The sequence below is a fragment of the Schistocerca cancellata genome, chromosome 4 (genome assembly GCF_023864275.1).
Source record: "Schistocerca cancellata isolate TAMUIC-IGC-003103 chromosome 4, iqSchCanc2.1, whole genome shotgun sequence".
NCBI lineage: Eukaryota > Metazoa > Arthropoda > Insecta > Orthoptera > Acrididae > Schistocerca > Schistocerca cancellata.
Genome location: NC_064629.1, coordinates 859349633 through 859368168, shown reverse-complemented (window position 1 = coordinate 859368168; position 18536 = coordinate 859349633). Strand labels below are relative to the sequence as shown.

The 18536-nt window shown below is 35.2% G+C and overlaps 1 protein-coding gene across 1 annotated transcript in view; it reads left to right on the top strand.

The window, feature by feature from the left end:
* LOC126184990 (forkhead box protein P1-like) overlaps positions 1-18536 on the top strand; it is a 224997-nt gene that overhangs the window by 185954 nt on the left and 20507 nt on the right. Inside the window, exon 14 of the mRNA XM_049927700.1 lies at positions 5912-6012. Coding sequence (XP_049783657.1) covers positions 5912-6012 — 101 coding nt within the window. The remainder of the gene's footprint in view (positions 1-5911; positions 6013-18536) is intronic.

Here is an 18536-nt window from a genome sequence, read left to right as displayed (position 1 = left end):
CTGCACAATTTTTTTTTTGAGAGGAGAACCAATCTTAATGAGTTTTTGATCTCGTATCATGGTGGTGCCAGTCTGAGTTCCTGTCAGTTTATTGATGTTTTCTTCATAAAATATAGTGGGTGGTTATAATCAAAGGGCAGCTACTCAATGGAGGTCAAGTGTGGGCTGTAATTGTCATATGGCAGCGAAACTTGATAGATATGCTAGTGCATTAATGCGGAACCAAATTACACGCTCCATTAATGCAGAACCAAATTACACTGGAAAAAAATTAGGTCCAGCTGTGGTCATCAGGTGCAAATATGGTACTATATACTGTCTGCATGACAGTATGACATCCACAATGTCATTTGACAAGCCATAATGCAAGTTGAACAGTATCACTATTGAGAAGAGAGACCATGCACTGTTATTGAAGCTGTTTTATATGAGTGGTGGCAATTACAGTGGTACATTGAGAAATATCACTGACTCAAAGGTCTGAGGGGAGGCCCAATGCCATTAAATGATTTAAATAAAATATTAATGAAATTAAAAAAACACAGGTCAGCTTGGTTGAAGGCAGCCTATCCCAGTAGGCATTATTGACAAGGTTGCTGCTGCTGTAGCTGACCATACAGAACAAGCCCTGGGTAGTGTTTGTGCTCATGCAGTGTCACAAGAATTGTCCATCCCATGGTCAACAGTCTGGAAAGTTTTGCAGTCTGTTTTACACTGGTACTCATACAAGATTCAAACAGTGCAGCTCTGTTTTCATGCGAAATGAGCCACATCTTATCTCACTTGCCCAGTGAAAAGGCTGCTTAATTTAATCTTCCATGAATGTTTTATCTCCAGAGGTTTTCCAGATGCATGGCCTGCAAAAACACCTGATCTCAATCCATGTGACTTTTGGCTCTGGGAATATCTAAAGGAACATGTTTACCATGGAGATGTTCAGTCTCTACCTGATCTCAAGACCAGTATACGGGAACACATTGCTCAGACTCCGCCGGAACTGCTGCGAGTAACTGTTGATGATGTCATTTTATGGATGCAGCATCGCATCAATGTCTCCGGTGCTCATACTAAACAACTTATGTAATCAGTGGTTAATAATAATATCAAAATGCCTTTATCACTTGTTTGACCTTCTGACCATGTCCCATTCCTAATCCACTACATATGGAAACATTTCTATACATCTTTCTTGCAGTCACAGTGCCAGATTTTCACCTAGTGACCAAAACTGAAAATAATTTTTTTCCAGCTTAAATCAATTCCACATTAACACATTAGAACATCTACCAAGTTTTACTGCCATATGATAATTACAGCTCACGCTTGACCACTTGGGGCAGCTGCACTTTAATTATAAGAACCTGGTATTTGGTCTAGTATGTATCAGTCTGGGAGGGTTAATGTACTTGGTTTCTTAAACAATCACTTAAAAATTTCTTTTTGCTATTTGAGCAGTATTGTTCTGACTGTTTTTTTTTTTTTTTGTGAGCTCAAGCAGCATCACTAACTCTGCACTTTTACCCCAAGAAATAATTTTATAAATGAGTATCAAATGAAAAAGAGCATAGTACATTGATATCAGAGTACTGACATTTGCTAAACTTTTTATTGATCTGACCATAAAAAACAATTTACTAATTTTGGTACTGGTTATTTCAATGTGGTCTTTGCATTTGAGTGTGTCATGATCGAATCTCCTATAAATTTGGTTTCATCGATAAATTCATTGTGGTTATCATCCAGTGATATAATACGACTAGTGGAATTTTATTCTGAGCCATCTAATAGATTAGTCCCCCTGTTTTATTTTCATTATGAAGCAGTCAGTTTGATTTAAGCCATGAGTTTAGTTGGGCTGTACTTCTATTCACCACAGTCTAGACTGGTTCTTTTGTGTTAGGTATGAGACTTGTGATGTCATCAGCAAAGAGAAAAGGTCTGTTGGTGGATAAGTTTAAGGGAAGGTCTTTTATGTAATATAAGGACAATAAGAGGCCTAAGACTGATCTGTGTGGAACCCTATGTCCTTTTTGGTTTGTTTACTTAAAAGTGCAGTACTGACAATTCCTCAAGTCTTGATCTTATTGACTTGAATATTTTTTTCCTCGGTCTTTGAGATAACTTTTAAACCAGTGTGGCTGTTTTACCTCATTCCATATGAATAAATCTGTTCCAAAGATGGTGTGATCAGTCAAGTCAAAAGCCTTTGTGAGATCAAGAAATATACGTATTTCTGGTAGATTCTTTTCAACAAGACTAAGAGTAAAATCTAGTAATTCCTGCATTGTATCAGCTGTAGTTTTCTATCACTGGAAGCCAGACTGTTTAGGGGTCAAAATTTAACTGTTCCTTATGAGTGTATTTAGTCTGATGGCACTGATGTATTCAAACATTTCACTGAATATTAAGAGTACTGAAATTGGGCTGTAGTAGCTAGTACCCTCTTTACTTCCTTTTTGTGTACTTTTACGACTTCAGCAATTTTGAGTTTATGTGTAAATGTGCCATTCAGGAATGGGAAGTTTATAATGTAGGACAATGTTTTACTAATAAAACTGCTGCACTTATGGAGGAGGAAGCATGGGATTGTATCTGGTCCCGTGAATTACTTTTCCTTTACTTTTGTTTGTATTATTTTTTCTATCTCTGCTTCAGATGTCAATGCAAAGAACAGTGAGTCAGTGCAAATATTTGGGTTGAGCTCTTGGGGGATGATTATTCTTGAGATCTGTGAGATTTTCAACTGTTTCTGTGAAGTTAGAGTTGAATTCATCACCTTTTTTTTATAACTGGAAAATAATCTCTCATTTACTTTTAGGTTAATGTTATGTGACAACTGTTTGTTTCAACCAGAGTTTGTATCAATAATTTTCCACAGACATTTCCTTGTGTTGTAAGATGATTTGAGCAGATTATCATTATTAGCTACTTGATTGAGACAACTTATACTATGATTTCTAAAAGTGATTGGAGATTTAAACATGAGTTCAAGAGTGTATCAATTAATTTTTTTTAAATTTAAGTAGTCAATATCATCTAAGAGGAAATTTATATTAAAGTTGGTGCAGATTTGGATACTACAAGATTTACTTTTTATTAGTTTCTCTGTCACTAATGCTAAATTCCTGTAGAAAATGACCATGTTGCCTGAGGTTCATCTGTAAAGGGATAATACAAAAACACTGGAATCCATGAATTCCATGCCAGGACCTGAAACACCGACACCACCAGTTCAATGCCAAACATTTCTTTGTCAGTGCTGTTGGAACTGTGTATGTCCAATACTTAGGCAATGATATTGTCTTTTTTTTAAATATGTAACTCCTTCCATACTGGAAATTTGTTTTCAAAAAGTGAAATTCCAGTCTGTACTGCAATAACACAACACATTATATTTCAGAAGACCTCGTGTAGCACTCAGTACATCTAGCAATTCACAATTACTATTGATTAAGATTTTTGCTTGAATAACATTGTTCTTGAGCCCTTTTATATTATGAAAATTAATTTTTGGGTAACTGTTGTTAGAAATAAATGCATATTGTTGACATATTTTTGATACTATCTTATTTACTACTGTTGACTCATGAGATTTTCTGGTAGTATTGCAGTGGATTTGTACTGAGATGCATTGAGCATGCAAAAATCTGTGTCCATGTCACTCACTGAGTGTCCTTCAGTCCCAACAATATTTGTGCCCAATTGATAAATTCCTCCAGATATCTTCCTTTTTGTAAGAGACCTTTAACCAACCTGCCTGTGCCACAATTACATCAGGTTTGCAGACAATACAAATGTGTTGATAAAAGGGAAGATCAGAGATGAGGTGCAGTATGAAACTGAAAAATATACCACATGCATTATAGATATGAAAAAGTCACAATTCATCTGCACACAATACAATAAAAGCATTCATTAACTGCATCTATGAAATTATTCATCAAACTGCAGTATGGATCCAGGTTCCTCCCCCTCAATCTCCTCCCTTCTCCCTCTGTCCATCTGCTCTTCCCCCTTTACCTGCCCATCTTCTCCCCCCTCTCTATCTATCCATCTACACATCTTTCCTCTCTCTGTTCTCCTCCACCCCCCTTCTCTGTCCATCACCCCATAATCAGCCCTACTGTTGCCCCATTGGAAGATTGGTGGTTTTTACCCCCACTGTATTTCTTTACAGATTTTTAAGTAAAATGTGTACCATGTTTGGTTGAAATCAATCCAGGGGAACAGGTGAAGATATTGAAAATATGTGTATGTGTTGTATTCTGCATGCATGTATGTCTAATATTCTGCTGTTTTACACCATACAACTCCAGAGAGAATGTTAAACTCATCTGTGGTATTCAGCCATATGGCTTGATGTTAAGTTCCAAAACCCGTCAGTGAGATTATTGAATCACTGCATTGCTCATTCTCGCCACATGGTTGATACACTGAACAGCACAAACAAGTGACAAATTGCATATCATACTTTTAAAGTATTCCAGGTCAATTAAATAGAGGTAATAAATACAAATATGTTGTTACTGACATTTTTACATCACCTCTTCTCATCCACACCCCCATGCCTTGTAGTAGTGGGAAATCTTACTTTGACACTATTTTTAGACAAATAATAAGTCATGTAGCTAACAAATTTGTTTGAATTCATCCAGTTTTTTCTGAGTTATGTTTCAACATCACCCCTTTTTGTTTCCACCACTATGGGCAGTAGCTATAGCTGGTTATTAGTGCCATAGTGATTATTTCCAGATAGTATGTAAGCAGTAGGCCTCTGCTTCTTTAAAGAATTTCATATATATATGATTTTAAGCACATAAACAAGAAAAAATCTCCATGTTTATGATGTTGTCTCCTGAACTATGTGTCATATTATGATATAATTTTGCAGATAGATTCAGTCATACATGTGGGCACTGTCTGTGAAATTTGTTACCAATAGCTTTAGTAGTAGTAGAGAAGTAATATCTGAAAATGTCAGTTTTACTGCATGAACAACGAAAACATAGTAAGAGAGAAACTTTTTTCCTTTCATCATTTTGAAAGGGGATGGGGTGGGGTGGGAGGGGAGAGTTCACTGAAAAAAGTTTTTTAAAGGTTTGAACCTGTGTGTGAAGTTTTTTGCAAGTCACAGGCTGCTCTCATTCTCAAATACTTGATTAATATAGTCTGGGTATTTACTTCTTTCCCATACAAACTACTTTGAGAGGGAGAAGATTCTTAACCACCACAGTGCTTCTTTCCGTATAGCATGTAACATGTGTACCAAATTTGATTGCAATTAATCCACTAGTTTAGGAGGAATGTTGAACATCATGCAGACAGTGGCCATCTATAACACTGAATGTACCTGCAAAAGCATTTCATTGTACAGCATATAGTACAAGAGATATGATGTCATAGACACTGACATGTTTGAAAATCTATGTACGTACCTACATATATTTTTATAAGATATATAGATAGGAGAAACCAGCTTATCAGCCAGCCACATATCCCTGAGTCTTTTGAATGTTTTTGAACATATGACTATAATCTTTTATTCTTTTTCTGCTAATGTGAACATTTAGGTGTGTGTGGGAGAGATTTCGAAAGTGTGAATGAGTGTAATATTCTTGAAGATTGTTTTTCACTAATTATTACTCTTTTAGAGATTTTAATCACATTCATCATGATTTATTTTAACAAGTATGCTGACAACCCCTTTGCTTAGTATCCTTATACTATAAACACGCATGTCAGATCACCAGTTATGACATAAATTGTGTGCTTGCAGTGAAAATGATGTTAATCACTCATTGAGAACATATACAATAATTGTTCAAAATATGCATTCATACCTTGTGAAAAATAGGTGGAATGTTTTAGTTTTTTGTCAGTTTAATAGTTTTGTATAATTCATTGATTTCAGGCTGCCCTGGGAGAAAGCAATATGGGATTCGTCAACAACTCAATGAGTACGTCAACAGCAACTAGTCCAGAAAAGGTCCCATCACCAGCAACAGAACACAGGTATTTGTTTTTTTATATATAACTACATTAGTTAAAATGTATTTTGAAGCCATTTACACACAATTTCACTCTGCATTCACCATGAGCTAGCAGGTGTACACTCTTATCCACCTGCCTGGTAGAATACAAAAAAGCAGTGCAATTGAACTGAAAATGTTGTTTCCCCTTTCAGGATTTTTTTAATAGTTTAAGCAGGATTTTTCAATTAAAAATACTCTGTTATCCAATTCATGAGCTTTATATAATTGTATAATAGACATGCTGGACATGCATAAACCATTATTAGTCATTGCAGTTTTTGAGGAGACATTTAATGATTTGGTAGATCATTTACTTAACTCAAGAACAGATGCTAGGCCAGTATCACTCTTTGAGGCATTTCAAATGTGGTGCTCTTCAATCTTGAGATTGTGTTTGTTTACATGGTATAGTCTAAGTATGGGATTTTCTGTTTTCTTCTGTGAAGGTAAGACACTAGGCACACAAGGGGAGGAAAGAATGTGATGGATGAGGAGTGGAATGATTCCCTTAATACACTTCAGACTCTTTAATAAAATACCATGACTTTACAAGCAATGATTTTGCCAAGGAAACAGAAGATACTTGTGGTATATTCATTCTCATCAATGAGGTTTCCCTCAAAACTACACTTTATGAAACCCAACTCAAAACCTGTTAATATTTTGTAGAGTGTTTTATTCTCTGTGCAAAGTTCTTGGTATGTGTGGTCTGATAGTATAAGATTTTGTAACATGGTTAATAATTTAGTTTTAGTATTTGCAAGTGACACTCTGAATTAAATAATGTTCTACGTTTCTCTTTGAAAAGACTACAAAAACAGGGAGGATAGGTTGAAGTTTAACATATTGCTTTCCGAGGACTGTTTGGACAGATAGAGGGGGTGAGGGGGAGAGAGAAAGAGAGAGAGAGAGAGAGAGAGAGAGAGAGAGAGAGTAGATATTTCATATTTTCCCTGCCAGTGTTTTCCTAATATTCTTATTGAATTGTTATTTGTTAATGCATTATACAGTGTTTTTCCTTCATTAGCTAAGCATAAGAGAGAGAGTAGATATTTCATATTTTCCCTGCCAGTGTTTTCCTAATATTCTTACTGAATTTTTATTTGTTAATGCATTATACAGTGTTTTTCCTTCATTAGCTAAGCATAAATTTATCAAGTGTTTTATTCGTAACATTGACTTATCTTGGCTGGACGTTCAATCTATACTCACTTAAATATCTAAGCCATCAAATACAATTGGATCTAAGAGCAAATTAAAAGTCATACACTCATTAGAAATAATGCATGAGGGTGAATCAATCAATAAAACACAATATTATAAATGTTTGGGTGTTTGTGCTGATAAGAACGTTAACAGGAGGCCACATGTTGCAAACCATCTTAACCTTCTGCAACTTTTGCACTAAGGATAATATCAGATTTTCCAGATGAAAATGTCAAAAAGTTGACTTACTTCTTCTGTTTTCATTCAATAATGTCTCATGGCTCCCTATTCAGGGGCAATTCATCATTGAGGAAAATTGTGATTTTTGAGCACAAGTGTGTATTGCCTCTTGTAGACTGCTCTTTAAACAGTAGGGCATACTGACAACAGCCTCACTGTGTATACTTTGCCTTATGAAGTTTGCTGTTAACAATCAATCACAGTTTGAAAACAGAAGTAACATTCATAAATATTGGTCTAAGACTAGAAAGAGAAATGATCTACATAATAGGTGATGTGAAAGAAGCATTGACCATAGTTATATATGTGTGTATGCATGTGTAAAAATAAAAAGTAAAACAAAAACTGAGGAAAGTTCATTGGATATTTTACTCTGAGAAGATGTATATTTATTTATTTGGTTCATTTTGACCCTTTAGGATCACACATAACTTGTTCAGAATGTCTTCTTCCATCCAAATACCTCTCCATTCTCTTGCCACTCCTGGTTCTCTCTGCTTACATGATCTCCATTTTGATTCTGGTGTCAATCCACATATGATCTTCCACAGCATTCCAATAGATCGATCTATCCTGCTTATTCCAGTTGTTTCCCAGTCCCCCTGGCCTATTTCATCCATATGTTCACTATTAAGCAAGTTGTGTTCCATATCTTCTTACCCATCCTCATGATGTGCCCACCAAAACACAGTCTTCTCTTCCACATCATTCTTGAAATTGGTTGAACACTCTCATACAGCTCCTGCCTTGGTCTATGCATCCAGACTTCACATTTTTTGTGGTCTATATGTTTCTGAAGATCTTTTGTTCCTCCTCCTCCTCCAGATGAATTGAAGCTCTCTTGCCCAATGCGATACTCTCCATTGCATACAATGTGGTATGTTTGATTGTTGACATATAATGTCTCAGTTTGGTATTCCTGGACAGTTTTTTCTTTCTTTGTAGCATATTGTAGTATCTGCAGTGTTTAGGATGTGTCTGTTGTGCTCTAGTCAGTCTGTAACTTATGTGTTATGTTTTCCCCCAGGTAAAGGAAGCTCTTCGCATTCTCCACTACTTGAAATTCAACATCTTGATTTCTGCAGTCCAGACCTCAGTCTTATTGTACACTATCTTGAGACCACCTTTTGCTGTGGTATGTTTGATTGTTCACATATAATGTCTCAGTTTGGTATTCCTGGACAGTTTTTTCTTTCTTTGTAGCATATTGTAGTATCTGCAGTGTTTAGGATGTGTCTGTTGTGCTCTAGTCAGTCTGTAACTTATGTGTTATGTTTTCCCCCAGGTAAAGGAAGCTCTTCGCATTCTCCACTACTTGAAATTCAACATCTTGATTTCTGCAGTCCAGACCTCAGTCTTATTGTACACTATCTTAAGACCACCTTTTGCTGCAACTACAACAAAATTTTCCTGTGGCATCTTCTTTGTTCTGATGTACCATTGTATCATTGGCAAAGGGTGGGTTGTCTGCTGTGGTGTTATTGGAAACTATCGTGATGCCACCTTTTGCTGCAACTAAAACAAGATTTTTCAGTGCCATCTTCTTTGTTCTCATGTATTATGATATCATTGGTAAAGGGTAGCCAGTCTTCTGTGGTACTATGTTTAACTTTGTACCCAATTTGAGCACCTACAATTGGCATAGTTTTGTTCACCTGTCTCCACTTTTCGACCAATCATCAATACTCATCATAAGGGCTTCACTTCTATTATCTGGTTTTCCAGAATGTACTTGTAAAGTAAGGATACCTTAAGATTGTTCTATACTGTATAAAAGCACAGAACAGAACTAACTTCCTACATAACAGTATATCTTAGCTTACGTAGTTTCTGGTCACCCATGATAATTTTTCCTGCAAATATTTAGAATACTATATCATTCATATTGCAAATAAATAAAATCTGGTGACTGTATGCTGAAATGAGACTGCAAATATTTTAACTTTGTACTCAAATGGAAGTCTCATTTCCTTTAACGAAAGACTGACAAAGAGTAAAATGGTGTAGGGTAATTGATACAACACAAATGAACAGTATACAAAAAGTGACAACAAAGGGATTCTCGTGCCATTTCTTGATGGTGTATTATGTATTTTAATGATCAGTTCTGCATTTTGTGTTCAATCTGCATAGTGCACAGTGCAGTTGCTCTGTCCAGTATCTCTTATGACTTAAAGCCTGGAATTTGAAACTGTTTGCAGTAAAAGCAACCATTCCTCTTTCCTTTCTCTTATTCGTGCAGCAGAAGGAATGAAGTATCTACTGTTCTGAGCTCAGCTACTCAATTTCTGCAACAACCAATTGGTGTGCGGACTAGCAGATAACATCTGCAGGTATCCTATTTGCAATTTCAGTCTCTTGTGCTGATGCCAGTAGTTTATTTTATTTAAGAGACTTCACATATTGTGAAATTGCATTTACTTTTTGATTCTTTCATTACAAAGTTTCTACATATAGTTTGTATATACTTGTTGGCTGTACAACACTCTTAATGGTTTTCTAAATATTTAACCAGAAACAACAACATGGACATAGATTACAGGAACTGCATGACCATTGTGACCATTGTGAATTTTTTGACAATGTCCTGTCCAATAGCAAAAGACATTCTGTCTACTACATTTACATGTACTTCATGATAGGTGTGATATATTTGAGTGGTACATGTATTAGATAGACAGTGAAATTTTATGTTACTAGGAGTTATTTACAGAGAATGGTTATCACAAGTATGAGTGAAATGAGTAAAATTCATAAACACACTGCAATAATTCATAGTGTCTTACACAGCTTTGTGAAACTGATTAGCACAATTGAACACAATCAAGAATACAGTATAGTGTTTTGTATCCTAGTCCATCATCCAGAAACACAAAGATATTGACTACTTCAATTAACTTTATAGTCACTTTGTTCAGGGGACATAATATCTCACTACTCTTATATTTATTTTCACCACATAATTATCTTATTTCAAGACCAAATGCAATAACTTAAAGTTAGCTCATAAAAAAACCTTTTAAGATTTTACATAAACAGAGTTATTCTTAGACTTCCGATATTCATTTTCAAAATTCTGCTTTCATTAAGTAAGGCAGAAAAAGAGTTGGAGTCATGCAGAAGAAGAATTATAAAATACTCTCATTATCCATTCTAACGTTCCTCTCAAATTACTTGAGAGAATATGATGCCAGAAAAAAATCTAATCATGAGATTTCACACACTTACTTTTCACTTATTCTTTGAGTGCATCCTGTGCCTTTTGACAATTCCAGAAGGTCATTAGTTTTACATAAATAACATATTCAAATGACTTTAGCCATATCCTCTGCATCCCATGTTCTACAAGCTAAGAAAGCACATTGTTTTCACAGATTTTTTGTATAAGGTAAGGTCTTTAGTGTTGAATACAAGGAAAAAGTACAAAGTTTAAAGAAAAGGTAATTCTTTTTGCAAAGTACATAGTGAAATATAAAATCATAAATTGGGTAGTTTTCATTCAAAACTCACTTCTTTACTACATTTATTTACTTATTTACCACATAAGATGTGATCCATTGTCAACCCATCTCACTGACATATATCCATGCATTTCCCATTCACAAAACGAATATGACACAATGCATGTTGGTCTTACTGAAAAAAATTTCTCTATATTAAAGAAAAATAGAAATCTTAAAGATAAAAAACTAAATGGAAGTAACATACATCATTTCACACCCACCATTGGGTGTATTGTACGAAAACTGAATCCAATCTAATCTGTAACGTAATATAATTCTTCGACCTTCCTGACAGAAGTCTATTATTTTAAAACTATACAATTTTATGATACCTGTCATGAAAAAAAGATCATATACTTAATGAAAAAAACCTACTGTAGGTATATTAATATGTGTGAACCACCCCTCACCACAACTTTGTTTGTTAATCTTTAATGTCATTCATGCAAGCATAGTATAGTCCAACAATGTGAAATAACTGTTTTTGCACAAGTTTTTCTTAATAACATTGTTCATAAGCATTCTGGAACTGTGTAAAATCTATCTTTGTGGTTCATTTACATATTTGTTTTGGAGATGAAAATAATAAAGTCATTTCTGATGTACTAATTTTATGAAATTATTTAGTTATTTTTTTCAAATTTTGAATCGGTTGGAGATCTGCATCAGTGACACAGTTTCATATAATATGTCATAACATACTCACAACTTGCTGTATTTCTACATCCTCATGGATACTCTGCAAATCACATTTAAGTGCCTAGCAGAGGGTTCATTGAACCACCTTGACAATTCTCAATTATTCCGATGTCGTATATCACATGGAAAGAACAATACCTATATCTTTCAGTATGAGCTCTGATTCCCTTTATTTTATCATGGTGATCATTTCTACCTATGTAGGTCGGCATCAACAAAATATCTTCACTTTTGGAGGAGAAAGTTGTTGACTGGAATTTCATGAGAAGATAACTTTGCAACAAAAATGCCTTTGTTTATTTATGCCCATCCCAAACACTGTATAATTTCAGTTACACTCTCTCCCCTATTTTGCGATAACACAAAATGTGCTGCCCTTCTTTGAACTTTTTCAAAGTACTGTGTCAATCTTCTCTGGTAAGGATCCCACACCATGCAGCAGTATTCTAAAAGAGGATGGACAAGCTGTGGTGGTGTGGTTACTTTTATCCATTATCTGCACCTACCTGTGAATTCGTTTCAGCAGATTGGCAGTAGGAAAGCTGAGCAGAAACCTACCATACTGCAACTCGCACCAGGCTGCATACAACGTAACTATTCCAAGAATCAGGAAAAGGTCTTAATTTTGAATGAAAGGTGGAAATACTGCCTAAACTTCAGTATATTCTGAACCTTGATAATGCACACATTCACAGCCAAGCCCGTGCTAATCTTAACACAATCATGCACAAACCCTTTCATTCATGTTAACAAGTTTACGGTAATGTATTTCTTGAAATCTGAACAGCTACTAAGCACAGATTGTTCTTAAATTAAAGTGCTTGCCATACTATTAAGTTTATCGGTGTCTAATGCACTCAAGTTTTTAGTCACTGATATGCTCAATATGCCATGCAGAAATACTGTCTTTTCCTATACACAAAATTACTTACAAAATCTGTATTTTCTAAAAAAACACACAGGAATAAATATGTCTTCACTTTCAAACACCTTTGAAGCATGTAGCACAACTATACATACTACACATGACCACACCATTGAAAGGCTGGGCTCTGACTCTTTTAGACTGCAATAAGCATTCTATATCTCCAAGAGAAAAGATGCACGACAAATACTCCATTCTGATTGGTCAATTTTCTTTAAGTCCAATAGAAAAACATTATTATTATTATTATTGTCCTATGTTAGTTGACACTTTTCATGGCTAACCAATCAACAAATAACACACTTTTGAACTGTACTTTTTCCTGAACTAAATATTTAACATTCCGATATTTCAATTCTACTTTGCATTATTTACTACTTTCATTTGCACTCACTTATTTGCACTTGAATTAGCTTTCTTTTTACCATAAACTTACTTAACATATTATGATACAAAATTCCCTGTTGTTTACAATCACACTAGTTCGTACAGTGTTCATCAGTAGAACAATGATCTACATATTTATTTTAGACCACATCCATGCATCATTCACACTACTAAAAGCATGTACTAAACTGTACAAACATAAATAAACAAAAAATAATCTCCAAGAAATAAACAGCACAATTCACAAAAACATTCTCTTGACCTGTTTCTTGAATGTCTCTGTGCACTACTGGACTCGGGTGGATGAGAATTAGAACTATATACTCTACTGAACCTGATTCAGACCATCTGTCACTGTGCACACATGAGAGATTCTCCTGATACACAGGCTCTAAACAGGAGCAATATAAGGCACCACACCTCAAAACATAGTATAGGCAGTCTCATTAGTAGACCTGTTACATTTTCCAAGCGTCCTGCCAATAAAACACAGTCTTTGGTTAGCCTTCCCACAACATTTTCTATGTGTTCCTTCCAATTTCAGTTGTTCATTACTATAATTCCTAGGTATTTAGTTGAATTTATAGCCTTTAGATTTGACTGATTTATTGTGTAACCAAAGTTTAACAGATTCCTTTTAGCACTCATGTGGATGACCTCACACTTTTCATTGTTTAGGGGCAATTTCCAATTTACGCACCATACAGATATCTTTTTTAAATTGTTTTGCAATTTGTTTTGATCTTCTGATGACTTTACTAGTCGATAAATGACAGTGTCATCAGCAGACACCCTAAGACGGCTGCTCAAATTGTCTCCCAAATTGTTTATATAGATAAGGAACAGCAAAGGGCCTATAACACTACCTTGGGGAACACCAGAAATCACTTCTGTTTTATTTGATGGATTTCCATCAGTTACTACGAACTGTGACCTCTCTGACAGGAAATCACAAATCCCACATAACTGAGACAATATTCCGTAATCACGCAATTTCACTACCAGCCATTTGTGTGGTACAGTGTGAAAAGCCTTCCAGAAATCCAGAAATACAGAATAAATTTGAAATCCCTTGTCAAAAGCACTCAGCACTATGTGAGTAAAGAGCTAGTTGTGTTTCACAAAAATGATGTTTTTAAATCTGTGTTCACTGTGTGTCAATAGACCATTTTCTTCAAGATAATTCATAATGTTCAAACACAATATATGTTCCAAAATCCTGCTGCATATCAACATTAATGATATTGGCCTGTAATTTAGCAGATTACTCCTACTACCTTTCTTGAATATTGGTGTGACCTGTTCAACTTTCCAGTCATTGGTACGGATCTCCCATTGAGTGAATGATTGTATATGATTTTTAAGTATGGAGCTATTGCATCAGCATACTCTGACAGGAACCTAACTGATATACAGTCTGGACCACAAGACTTGCTTTTATTAAGTAATTTAAGTTGCTTCACTACTCCAAGGATATCTCTTCTATGTTACTCATGTTGGCAGCTGTTCTTGATTCAAATTCTTGGATATTTACTTTGTCGTCTTTTGTGAAGGCATTTCAGAAGGCTGTGTTTAGTAAATCTGCTTTGGCAGCACTGACATGATCGTATCTCCATTGCTATTGTGCAGAGAAGGCATTGATTGTGTCATGGCACTAGCGTACTTCACATACGACCAGACTCTCTTTGGATTTTCAGACAGGTTTAGAGACAAAGTTTCATTATGGAAACTACTACAAGCATCCTGCACTGAAGTCTGTGCTAAATTTTGAGCTTCTATGAAAGATTGCCTATCTTGGAGAATTTGTGTCTGTTTAAATTTGCCTTTTTTTCTGAATGTGTTCTGACCCATTTTGTATACCAAGGAGACTCCATTGTTTGTTAATTTCTTTGTTATAAATCTCTCAATTGCTGCTGATACTATTTCTTTGAATTCAAGCCACATTTGGTCTACACTTATAACATTAATTTGGGAATGGGGATTGTCTCTCAGGAAGGCGTCAAGTGGATTTTTATCTGATTTCTAAGAATTTACTTCTTTTCACAAGTCTTAATAATGGGCAGAGAAAGTAGACAGTGTTGACCATGGCTTATTATCAGAAGCCATCTTGATATTTACCTGGAACAATTTGATAAAACTATGGAAAACTTGTATCACAATAGCTAGATCAGGTAACTGCATCTACATCCTTTTTACTCAACCAACTTTCATGCATCCCATTCCATATTAATATTTCTGATTGTAATAACACAATATTAAAAATCTAATATACTCATATATGAACAGTATTGTTAATTATATACATTTAATTAAATTACATTTTCATGATCAACTAAATGGGACCAAGAAAATATCTCAGGAAACAGACTGAGTTTTCCAGGAAGGATGCCTTCAACTTGAGTTTGAAAACCAGCAGTTCATCACTAACAGACTTAGACTTGTGTGGAAGGTTACTGACAACATATGTTGAAAATTTTTGTGCATTTTTTTGATCAGTAGTTAGGGAAGTGATCACAACATTAAGATCATTCCTCTATCTTGTGTTCACAGAATTTGAGCTGCTGTTGCTTTTCAAAAAGTTCGTGTTGTTAACCGCAAATTTCAAAAGCTATCAAATGTACTTCGATATCGGAGTAAGACTTCTTAGTTCATTGAAAGAGGCCTACACAAATTGCATAAATGAACACCACGTATGGTTTGGATCGCTCACTTTCTGAATATAAATATTACCTACCTGAACTGAGTAGCCCAAAATATTAATCAATATGATGTCAACAAATGAAAGTATAAAAAGTCTCAGTATATCACTAGTGCTGACAGGAGAATGATATTCTAATTGTAAAAATAGTTTTGTACAGCAGCTCATTAATTTGTACCACCCACGAGTGCTTACTGCCTGTCCTCATTTTCATGAATCTAATATCTTCTTCTTCACAAAAGAAAGTTAAAAATCAGTGCAAATGTAATTGTATGTAAGAAACTGTAAGTACTAAGTTTTATTACAGTTAGAAGTCCATGTGTTTGCTGTGAAGAGAGGATTTCTTCTCTCCACTATATGATTTATTATATTATTGAGTTCCTTTCTGGAATTAATAACAATTATAATTAATGGAAGCAGTAAAGATAACTACTTGCCACATTGTTGAGAAACAGAGCAAATATTGTACAAAAATAAAGAGTAGATATTTTAAAGCAGAAAGAGCGTGTACTGTACTGGCAGATTAATATTTGTATTACCGTAACATGTACATGGTAAATCATTTAAAGTTCTTGTAACATTTATATGATACATCACTAAGGCAGAGACACAAATCGTTAGTGGACTTTCTGAAGGAACTTGTGGAGGCTATAGAAGCAGTGATGAGTCAAATATGCCTTAGCAGCTGACTTGAAATTTGCCAGGTCATTTATTAATTTAATTTGTGGGGTAAGTTTATTATAAATAACTGTCCCATAATACATGGTTCCTTCCTTATTTAGGGAGGTGTTAGTCGGCTGTAGATGAAAGTCTCCTTTTTGCCTGGTGTTATAGGAGTGGCTATTTTCATTTTTCTGTAAGAGAGTGGGATTTTCCATTGAATATTTTTTCACAAACACGGTTATCTCATACACTATATACATGAAAGTGGGAGGATTTCTAGCTTTTTACAGAGTGGTCTACAGGTTTTGTTCCATTTTACACCTTCCATTATTCTTATAATTCTTTTTTGTAGCCTAAAGAGCTTTTCGCTAAGAGAAGAGTTACCCCAGAAAATAATTCCATATTCTTTAGTTGTGAGTATATATAGGCATAATACACAGTTTTCAATGAATCTTTGTTGCAGCATCCCTCTAATATTCTCATTAAGTAGCATGTAGTGCTTAATTTCTTACAGACTTTTTCAATATGCATCCCCCATTTAAGATAAGAACTTAATGTTGTCTACATTTTGAAGGTCTTTGTCAAATATCTGAATCTGAACAGCTTGCTCACCTTTCTTCACATTATAAAAATTTAGTGCCTCTGTTTTACTTGCATTTATTACCAATTTGTTGTGACTGAACCAGTTTTCAATATTGTTTAGTGTATCTGTTGTAGACTTCTGAAGCATTTCCATTTCTTTCCCACTCATTAGCACACTAGTGAAAGTTTTGGTTGAGATTCTTCTCTGAACTTTCTGTTCATTGTATCCCACTACAAGCTTTTCAATGATTTCGTTCATTGTGACATGTCTGTATTATCTAATGAGCTTAACAACTTTACTTGTAGCACTCTGTGGAAGCAGTTCCAGCATAACTGCTAAAAGGGTCATCTCATACACTCATCTTTCCACCTCTGAAATGTTTCACCCATCTCCTAACACTGCTGGCACTCATACAGACATCTGTGTAGGAACACTGAAATCTGAGACAAATTTCAGGAGCACATTTTCCTTCTTTAGTAAGGAATTCAGTGACAGGGTGCTGTAGAAATGAAACATTGGTGGTGGCCATTTTGGAAGTTCTGCCTGTGATCAGGTGACAGACACAAATGACATGATAGTGTGGCAGCACATGGTGTAACATCTGTAGATTATGATCTTGCAATCTTTTGGTTATATTGTAGGAATTGGAATTTTAACAATGGGTTGCTCACAACTTTCAGTATGGCCCTTGTTTTATGTCATAGGCTGCAATTTAATACTTGGTTCTGGCACCAAAAGCTGTGATTTTGGTTAGTGACAGTATAAAATTTCCTTGGAGAAATAAAAGTGTGTGGTAAGCAGTCAGTTATTGCAAGACATCCAATTCATTCAAGGACAGGATGAGAATGTTGATTGTACAGATTTTAGTGTAGAATTTTGCATTGGATACATAGATCAAACTGACTTTAGTGCAAGAAGCTATGTTTGAATATCATTTTCAGATGGACAATCAGAGACTTAGTTCAGTGTGTTGCATCTTGTTATCAATAGGGTATTTCATGAGTAAGTGGTAAATGATCAGTTAAGATTCTTTAATCTTAATTAAAACATATTCAGCCAGATAAGTTTTCATGCTCACGTACAGAAATGATATCTGTTATCCCAGCTGGCCGCTGTGGCTGAGCAGTTCTGGGCGGTTCAGTCCGGAACCGCACTGCTGCTACAGTCGCAGGTTCAAATCCTGTCTCAGCCATGGATATGTGTGATGTCCTTAGGTTAGTTAGGTTTAAGTAGTTCTAAGTCCAGGGGACTGATGACCTCAGATGTTAAGTCCCATAGTGCTTAGAGCCATTTTCTGTTACCCCAAATATAACTGTACCATTTGTTATTCAACAACTAATTGAGGATGCACTGCACCTCTGCTACCAGTGGTGGTAACCTTTACTCTACTTCTTGCATTATTTGTATTTCACCTAGAACTTCCCTGTATCTTATTAATGTAAGCAGGTAATTTCCAATTTCCAGGCAGATCTTCATTGCTGTTTATGATTGCGCTACATTTCTTCTCTGTTATTACTTGAAATAAAAATTGCACAAATATGTGAAACATGATAAATATACATTGTATCTGGTTCATGCATATCTTTCCAAATTTAATGGC